This window comes from Engystomops pustulosus, chromosome 8 (assembly GCF_040894005.1).
Source record: "Engystomops pustulosus chromosome 8, aEngPut4.maternal, whole genome shotgun sequence".
In the NCBI taxonomy this organism is placed as follows: Eukaryota; Metazoa; Chordata; class Amphibia; order Anura; family Leptodactylidae; genus Engystomops; species Engystomops pustulosus.
The window spans coordinates 17,547,512-17,557,621 of NC_092418.1; the positions used below are offsets into that span (position 1 = coordinate 17,547,512).

At 43.7% G+C, this 10,110-nt stretch overlaps 1 protein-coding gene across 1 annotated transcript; it reads left to right on the plus strand.

Annotated features, from left to right (window-relative positions):
* The first annotated feature begins 373 nt into the window (after positions 1-373).
* On the plus strand, positions 374-5,928 carry LOC140074774 (somatostatin receptor type 5-like). The gene is made up of 2 exons (XM_072119942.1): positions 374-552; positions 3,338-5,928. Exon 2 carries the CDS (start codon positions 3,364-3,366, stop codon positions 4,369-4,371), a length of 1,008 nt encoding a protein of 335 aa, XP_071976043.1. The 5' UTR covers positions 374-552; positions 3,338-3,363; the 3' UTR covers positions 4,372-5,928.
* The last annotated feature ends 4,182 nt before the right edge of the window (positions 5,929-10,110 follow it).

Consider the following 10,110-nt stretch of genomic DNA (forward strand, 5'->3'; position numbering starts at 1 on the left):
CCAGTGATACATAACACATCCAATGCAACATTTTCAGGAGAACACCGCACACAGTAGTGTTAAATCAAATTTTTTTTGGAGAACTCCGTAAAAAAAACCCCATAAATTTCAAATGTTGTCCAATTCGGCAATGCTACCACATAACACAGGGGGGCCTATGAAACTATAGATATTAACTATACGACAGATAGAACATGCAATACATCATCTCCCCATGTATAATGCATGATGTCAATAACGTGTAACACTGCGAGGGTTAATAGCTCTGCTGGTAAGGGGAGGGGGTGGGGGGCAAGCACAGACCCTGACAAAACTTCTGTCCAATAAAAAAACGCCTCCCTTACCCTGGAGCCCTCCCAGCCCCCTAACCACATCTATGCGAGGAGGGGCACACACATTATGGGGAGGGGATGTGTTACAAGGAGTCATTCTAAAATATGAATGGAGACATAGAAATTCCCGGAGCATTATAGGAAGCGGAGTCAGCCGAGCCCCGAGCCAAAATCCTGCTGCGCTCCTCTCCCGGGATACCCAGAACAGCTATTGAGACAGGTAAGTCACCCCCTCCCTACCTGCCGCGTCTCCGTATAATAAGGTGCTAAGATTTTTACTGTTCGGTCACATGACTTTATGCTGGAAAAATTTTTGTGAATTTTTTTGGGGAGAAAAAATCTCACCTTCCCTGGAGAAGATGGAGAAGATGTCTCCGGGGTGTGACATATCACTCAAAATGTCTCAAGATGCATTAGGGGCGCGGGGAGCGCCCCAAATCTGAGATTAGATTAGTCTCCGCTTATATGTTTGATTTTTTTGATGAAAAAAATTCTAAGGTGCATAATTTATGGATAACGTTGTCGTAGTCAGAGAAAAAATGGCGCAATATATGAAAAAAATTCTAAAAGTGAAACACAGTATGAAAAACTCACTTGGCATAATAGATGCGGCCCCCCCTTACACTCACACATGCCTGGGACACATACTACCATGCATGTCAGTAAGAAAAAATTTTTTGAATGTTTTTAAAGGCGCAGGTGAAAAGAAAAGTTTTTGCAAAAAGCCGCCTTTATGCATCTCTATGATCATGTTGCATTCTGCAATGGGGTGGGGCAGGGTGGGGTTAGTGGATTAAAGCAGGGAGACGATTTGGCTTCAGCAATCAGTGGTGATCAGGATATAAGGAGTGATGTGTCGCATTATATACATCGCCCACTATAGGGGAATGATGGTATTACACCCCAGTAATATATAGATGGGATATACCAGAGCAAGGGCTGCAAATTTTAAAAGAGGGGGAGCAAAGTGTGGGGATCCTTTCCACAACATCAGTACCCACTAAGGGTCTCCAAATTTAATTAGGGAGTCTCCCATGAATGCAGAAGTAAACATATTGCAGCTTTAGCAGTTGAGCCCCCTTCCCCCCATGACCCACATTCCAAAATTGAATCATAGCATAAAATATTTTGCATGGAGGCTTAGATCCTCTTTAATCATGGAAAGTGTTTTCCAAAAGTCCCAAAAATAATTCAAGCAAAACTTATGTGTTAAAGATGGAACCAGAAGCCCTGAGGGCAGGGGGGCGGGGGGGGGGGGGGGGGGGGTGTCGGCACTAGAACTTAAGGGGGTCCTCAGAAAATATGTGATTTTTCTCCCCACATTTTTAGAACATGATATAACCCTATTGAAGGGATTGTCAGCAATGGTACAATATATGTCTTCAGGGACCCCCACACAGCGGAGAGATGTAGCTGCTACATCTAAATAGGGGGAACCCCCCCCCCATGCCTTGAATTGTATGTGCAACCTCAAGATGCCAATACAGTGCAAAGCTAAAGCAGGGGGCAACAGACTGTTTGCTTTGCTATTTTAGGTGCATAAAGGGGGTGGAGGGGGCTCCAGACATGCCCAATCTGCCCCTATATGTCTCCATAGCTTCATCTATGTGCAGATAATTCTGGTTAAATCTATTCATTCTCTGCAAATTTTTAGGGGGAAAAAATCCAAAAACTACAATCAATGCCAAGTATGACATTACAATAACCTAATAATTCCGGGCAAGGTAATAAGTGTGTGTCCTGCTGCGTTCCATCATAGAGAGATAATTTGCATACCGATTTCCCAGAGGGGCTCTGCACCGCCCCATAGAGAGCCCAAGATGAAGCAGCACAACATATTTATATTCCAAATATTCTTTTTTTTCATTATTTTCTTTTGAAACTCAGCAGAAAGTAAAATCCGAGTGGAAAGAGTCAAAAACAATCCTCACCACGGAGCGTGCACCACGCAGCGCCCCATTATTCCCAGCCGTGGGATTCCTCCGCCTTTGTCTGGTCGCCTGCAGATATTTTGCTTATGGGTGGATGGAACAAAAAAAAAGAAAAAAAAAACAAACTTATTCAAGTGTTAAGGAGAACAATTTTGTGCCATTTTGGAATATTGAATTCTAGGAATAGTTTTTGCTTTTAAGGGAAATCCGTTGGTTTTGATGAATTTTCTTGTAAATTTTTGAATGTACCATTGAAAGCCATAGGGGGGGGCTGCTGTCTCTGACAAAGCTTATGCAATGGATGGGTGAGCCCAGCACGCGCCTTGTGTGTCCTGCCGGACCTGGTGACGTTCCAGTAGAATGTTTTTGTTGTCAGCATCGCTCCCCCCTCTCCGTCACCTGCGCGTCCAGGATGTGTAGACTATTCTCTCCATTAGTATTGATCAAACAGTCTGTCGAGAACAAGCTGAAACATAAACCGCTCAATAGTGCTCGGAGGTTATCAGGAATGCCATTGTTCTTCTCCGTTGCATCACCCCAGCCCTGTGTGTCTAGTAGGTGAAGCTTATGGTATCTGTCCCTTCCTGGAGTGTGACCTTTGTGGTTAATACTCCCATAATGCTTTACCTTTGGTTCAAAGAAATAGACCACTTTAAGCCCAAAATGTTGGTTCCCTTGAACATTTTGAGATCCCTGAAGAGACCTCCTTTTCAGCCATCTCAGGATTCATCTCATGTCTGTGAAGTTCCTCCAGCAAAAAACTGGACAAGTCATAGAAAAAAATTGCAAACACAAAAAAAACTTAGTGTAACAACCAATTCCCGGTAATATTCCAAGTAACGTGTGGTTTGACTCTTCATTCTTGGTCATAGAAGGTGTCCCAAGATGATGAAACCCATAACATCTAACCAGCTTTGTCTTCATCCACCATCCGATGCCTAAATAAGATGAACCCTTGAAAGTATGGGTGAAGGACATTGGACGCTGACCTAACTACAGAGAAGACACATCTTTTAGAAAAATACCAAAGATACATTTTGATGTTTTTGTTTTCTTTTTGCTTTTGTTCTTTAGGACTCAGAGAAGATCTCAAGAAGAAGATGGAGGAAGACCTGGATGCCTTCCTGAACTCCAGCTTTATACCCGGCTTCTTATCTGAAAACTTCACCTTCTTATTAAACTCATCGTTTGACTTTGACTTTGATTTTCCCATCGTCAGGTCCTTAGCCGTCATCCCCTTCCTCCTGGTGGGTGTCGTGGGCCTGATCAGCAATGCCTTGGTCCTCTTCATTATTATGTGTTCTAAGAAGATGTGGAGGACCATGAACGTCTTCATCTTCTGCCTGGCTCTCGGAGACTTTCTCTACATGTTATGTTTGCTGTTTCTAGCTGTGGAAATATTGTATCCCTTGGGAAGCTTCATGTGTGTCCTCTACTGGACTCTTACAGCTGTAGTTACCTTCTCCAGTGTCTACTTTTTGGCCATCATGTCCTTCAGAGTCTTCTTGCAGGCGTACTTCCCAGATTTCTCCAAAAATATCAAGGTAAAGGTTGCTGCGCTGACCAGTGGTGGGATATGGATACTGAGTCTTCTGCTGGGGATCCCCTTCTTCATCTACGCCAATGTGAATGAGTACTCCAGTTGTGTTCTCCTATGGCCATATGAATACTGGACCATGGTCTTCAACATCTACAGGTTTGTCCTTGCGTTTATGGTTCCATTGATTTTGACAATCGTCTGTCTTGTCCTTACCCAATGCCGAGCCCGAAAGTTTGACCAGTCCACCGATCCCACTGTGTCCGACATCAAGCAAAATGTGGTGATGATCATGGTCCTGTCTCTGATTTTCATCATCTTCTGGTTGCCGTCTCATCTTCTGGAGCTAATTGCTGGAGGTTCACTGATTCTTGATAGTGAAGCCACCTACTATGGTATCAGCATCATACCCTACCTAAAAAGCTGCATTTACCCCTTTGTCTATGGGTTCCTATCAGGAGACTTCAAAAACGCATACAACAGAATATTTTGTTGTAAAAAGATCCCAGAAGATGAGGACCTTCAAAAAAATTCCAACAACAAAAGCGAAGATAAGTCTAGTGCGTGTTAGCCCTCTCCACCCCGTGGTGGGTGCGAGGTCACAGGACTCACATTTCTATGGGGACTCCCAAAAAGTTTTGAAGAACAGCCATCTGAGTACCTTCTATTACAGGTTCTATCACCAAGGCCAGAAGTCCTAGTCAACTCCTGGTCATGACTATGCAGTGCTAAAAGTTCTCTAATTGCATGTAGAGGACGTACAATGGCGGCCTGACCACATATTAAAGGGGACACTGACAGTTTCCTTAAAAAAATAAATGAAAGGGAACCCGTCAGCAGGTGTCACCATGTAGACTGCACACAGTGTTATGTATTGTCTCTGGAGAGATGTGTAATCAGACCTTTGTGTGGGTTGTTAGTAGCAGCAGGACTGTGAGATATGGATTTACATTCCAGGATTGTAGCACTTGGGGCGTATCCTCACACTGCTCTGCTCTGAGCACTCTGCATTAAGCTTTTCCATAGCCCACACAAACCTATAACACGTTCCTGGTTGGATACTAGAATAATTGCTCTGAGTAAAGGGAGGCGCTGTGGAGAAGTTACATTGCTGAGGGCAAAGCAGTGTGAGGACACCCCTCATTGCACTTGGTGAAGCAACAATCCTGGAATATAAATCCATATTTTATAGGCCTGCTGAAAAAAACCAATATACACAAAGGTCTGGTTACACATCTCTTCAGGGACAATACCTAACACTTACTGCAGGGACCACAGAGCTCAGCTGTGTGAGGACAACCCGACAGGACAATGCTAGAATATAAATCTATTTTTCATAGTTCTGCTGCTACTAACAACATACACAGCAGTATCATGATTACACATCTATTCAGGGACAATACCTAACACTTACTGCAGGGACCACAGAGCTCAGCTGTGTGAGGACAACCCGACAGGACAATGCTAGAATATAAATCTATTTTTCATAGTTCTGCTGCTACTAACAACATACACAGCAGTATCATGATTACACATCTCTCCAGGGACAATACCTAACACTTACTGCAGGGACCACAGAGCACAGCAGTGTGAGTACAACCCCACAGTACAATGCTAGAATATAAATCTATATTTCACAGTCCTGCTGCTACTAACAACATACACAGCAGTATTATGATTACACATCTCTCCAGGGACAATGCATAAAACTGGCTGCAGTCTGTATGGTCACACCTGCTGACAGGTTCCCTTCGTCTTCGCTTTGGGTACACAGACAGCAAACATCACACTTTGCATTTTGTATTATATATTTTCTATTTTGCTATTTTTACATAGCTTTGAGTTTGATGATACAACACGGAGCATGAAAGGAAACAGTCAGCAAGCTGCTATTGGCTCGTCTGCTTTATGTTTCTGTATATTAGTAATGCAGTCGGATTGAAAGGGAATATCTTCAGGATTCACATTAGCCATAAACCAGCCCTGTGCTCGAGCTGCCCTGCTTGTTGACGGTTTCCATGACTTTTCTGCTCTATGTCCATAGAGTACAATCCTTTCTGTACATATTATTACATCTATTCTGATCATTATATCCTGGCGGTAATGTCAAATATACTGTAAGCTATTAGGGTCCTGCATGGATTTGGGCCCATAGTGAAATCTTAATAAAATATTATTTTTTTGGTATTATTTCTGGAACTCACCTACCTGCTATGTATAGGTCATTTACAGAGGCATTACACTATTAAGGTGTCCTTCCCTTGAATGAGTTAATTATCAACGACTAACAAGCCATCAGGTATTGTTGTGGGCTTATGGTGGCCACCTCCTTTAGGCAAAGCATCTATCCATCCCGACCCCCATACACATACCTGGTGGCCTCACCTAAGCAAACACAGGTTATCAATGTTAGACCCCTCCAGTGTATATATATACATATTAAATGGTCCCCCACCCTCAGTCAATATACATCTAATCTATACTTGCCCAGTGTTTCTGGGGGCTTCAGAAAAAAGGGAAGATCTTCTGCAATCCTGGGAAAATGCAGTAAATGCGGAGTATTAAAGGGAACCTGTCACCACATTTTACAAATACAGCTAATGACAGGTTCCCATACAGCCCTATTAACTGACTATCCCCATAAAATCAACTTTGTTATCTTACCTGGAATCAGAGGGGGCGTGTCCTGCTCATGTGGCCTTTCCTCTACTCCTCCTAGTACCTTATGCCTCCTTACAATTCAGCTCTTTATGTCATGTGATCAGAGTTATGTTATCTAAGGTCCTTTGTCCATTTTAACATTAATATCTACCCCATGTATGTATCTGATCACATGAAATCACAGCAGCCTCCATGGACTTCTACTCCTCCCCCTTCTCCATGGAGACTGCTGTGATTTTATGTGATCAGATACATACATAAGGTATATGTAAATGTTACTGGGTAAAGCAATGGGTATGCAGGACTCATTATTAATATAATTGGACTCACATGAAGCGAGTTGCATATAAGTTAACAAAAAAAAAAAAATGTTTGTAACATTGCAGCCATAGAAAGGAACCATCTAAGGTGCGTCTGAATGCATTTTACATGTTACCACGCGTTTGGTTTTGAAAGCGTTTTTCTTTGTTGCTGGAAGTGTAAGCAGCTGTGAAAACGTTAGAACAGCTGCTTACACTTCCAGCAATGAAGAAAAATACTTATGAAGCAGCCAAATGCATGGAAAATATTTAAGACGCATGTGTTCTGATGCATGAGTTTTAAATTTCATCCAAAAAACGCCAAGTGTGAACCCACCTTGTCTTACAAGGTCAAAGGCTTGGTGGTTGCAACAGTCGCACAAGACACAAAGGGCTTAGCGTTTGTGTCAAGTAATCTCAGGTAGTCAGGACGTGTGTTATTTAGTCTCAGGTGTTGAGGACCTGGTCTCTTGTCAAGATCAAGTAGTATCAGGTAGTTAGGGCTTTAACCAGTCTCAAGTACTCTCAGAAGAATCTCAGGTAGTCAGAACTTCGTGTCCTACTTGTCTGAAGTAGTCTCAGATATTGGATTCTCACACCTGTCAGTTACTCCACGCCTGTCAGAACTTGGACTATCACCAGTCATCTCAAATAGTGAAGACCCGGTGTCTCGTCAGCCTCAAGGTAGCCAAGATTTGGTCTCTAACTAGCCTCAAGTTGTCCTGTTGTTTCCCACCGGTTTCCAGAAGTCTAAGGTTGTCAAGAATGCAAGTTTCACCGGTCTCAATTGTCGGAGTACTGTTAATGAATCTCAGGTAGTCAGAACTTAGTCTATCACTAGGTCCAAATAGTCAGTTTTATGTAGACTCAGTTACTCAAAAGTTGTTCCTTCACCAATCTCAAATGGTGTAAAGCAGTCAGGTCTCTCGCCATTAGTCTCCGAGTCTTCTCAGTCACAAGGTAGCCAGGATTTGGTCTCTAACTGGTCTCAAGTTGTCCAGTTATTTCCCACCGGTCTCCACAAGTCTCAGGTTGTCTCAGGTTGAATACAATACCGGTCTCAGGTACTGTTACTGAATCTAAGGTAGTCAGGACTTAGTCTTTCTGTAGGTCCACCAGTGCCAGATAGTCAGGACTTGGCTTCTCACCAGTTTTAACTAGATTCAGATAGTCAAGAGATGTTCCTTCACCGATCTCAAATGGTGTAAAGCAGTCAGGTCTCTCGCTATTAGTCTCCGAGTCTTCTCAGCCTCAAGGTAGCCAGGATTTGGTATCTAACTAATCTCAAGTTGTCCAGTTGTTTCCCACCGGTCTCCACAAGTCTCAGGTTGTCAGGAATACGATTTTTGCTAGTCTTAGTCTCTCACTATTTCCACCAGCACCAGATAGTCAGGACTTGGCTTCTCACCAGTTTTAAGTAGACTCAGATAGTCAAGAGTTGTTCCTTCACCAATCTCAAATGGTCTAAAACAGTCAGGTCTCTCGCTATTAGTCTCTGAGTCTTCTCAGCCTCAAGGTAGCCAGGATTTGGTTTCTAACTAGTCTCAAGTTGTCCAGTTATTTCCCACCGGTCTCCACAAGTCTCAGGTTGTTAGGAGTACATTTTTTACCAGTCTCAGGTACTGTTACTGAATCTCAGGTAGTCAGGACTTAGTCTCTCTCTATCTCCACCAGATAGTCAGGACTTGGCTTCTCACCAGTTTTAAGTAGACTCAGATAGTCAAGAGATGTTCCTTCACCAATCTCAAATGGTCTAAAGCAGCCAGGTCTCTCGCTATTAGTCTCCGAGTCTTCTCAGCCTCAAGGTAGCCATGATTTGGTCTCTAACTAGTCTCAAGTTGTCCAGTTGTTTCCCACCGGTCTCCACAAGTCTCAGGTTGTCAGGAATACAACTTTAACCAGTCTCAAGTACTGTTAGTGAATCTCATGTAGTCAGGACTTAGTCTCTCACTAGTTCCACCAGCACCAGATAGTCAGGACTTGTCTTCTCTCCAGTTTTAAGTAGACTCAGATAGTCAAGAGATGTTCCTTTACTGATCTCAAATGGTGTGAAGCAGTCAGGTCTCTCGTCATTAGTCTCTGGGTCTTCTCAGTCACAAGGTAGCCAGGATTTGGTCTCCCGTAGCGTCCTACACACCTACATCAGGGAGCACGACATGTGAGTGTTCAGCAGCACTGGGGTGGTATGACCAATATATGGCGGTATAAGCCGTAGCAACAGTTCAGGACTATGTAGAGAGGAGGAGGACATGGACAGATCACATACACAAGTCTAGAAATTTCCATCCTATTCCCAAGCCCGTATGTATATAGGGGTTAATAGCTTCCATATATCTAGCGGAGTCAACAACATCATCATCGATCTCCATAACCAGATGACGCGTCATTATAGCGGCTGTGAGGAGCCATTTATCCCACCACCTACGGGGTCCCCCCTTATGTCGGCCTCTCCTCATCATCCTGATTAACGCTCACACAATTAAAGGAGAAGAACATGACATTTACCCGGCAGATTAAGAGCCGCCGCGCTCTGGTGAAGCGAGGAAATTGTGGCGGTATTATCATCAATCACATAATACTGCCGGATTCCTCATGTCATTTCTACCGATTTTCCCCTTTTTTCCTTTTTTTCCCCTTTTTTCAAAATAATCCGTACCAAGAAATTCCAGGGGAGTACAAGGCACTACAAGGTGAGTGGTGTTAGGAACGTAGCTATAGGGGGTGCAGGAGGCACCTATATCTCCTATAAGCGAGGGGGTCCTACTACTGGTCTGGTCCTCAGCCAGAAGAGGGAGAATTATGTGCATGCCCGACCATCACACTGTGATAGGACACTGAATACAATGGGGGTCATTTACTTATCCGGTCCATTCACTAAGGTCCGTGCACCCGATGTCCACCAGGTGGCGCTGCTGCGCTGAAGTCCGTCGGATTGCATTGGAGTTCACCGTCCTATCTTGGGTGCAGGTAAGCGCGTGTCAAGCGACACTTTATTTTTTTTTAAATGCAGCTGTTTTTCCGAATCCGTCGGGTTTTCTTACGTCACGTGCAACCCGACACCGATACGACAAAATTCAGGGAAAATCAGCGCAAATCGCAAACCCGTCAGAAAAACGCGATTCGGGCCCTTAGTAAATGACCCCCACTATGTACAATCTACTTGGCTCCTCCTGCTCTATAAGATGTTTACTGCAGATAGGACACTATATACAATCTGCCCAGCTCCTCCTGCTCTACAACATGCTGCCTGCAGGCAGGATACTATGTACAAACTGCTTGGCTCCTCCTGTTCTATAACTTACCGCGGGTAGGATAATACACAGGGATAATACACACAGTGATGTCACAGT

What these genes read in the sequence shown, in the direction of transcription:
- LOC140074774 (XM_072119942.1), top strand. Translation starts at nt 3,364, where the DNA reads ATGGAGGAAGACCTGGATGCCTTCCTGAACTCCAGCTTTATACCCGGC.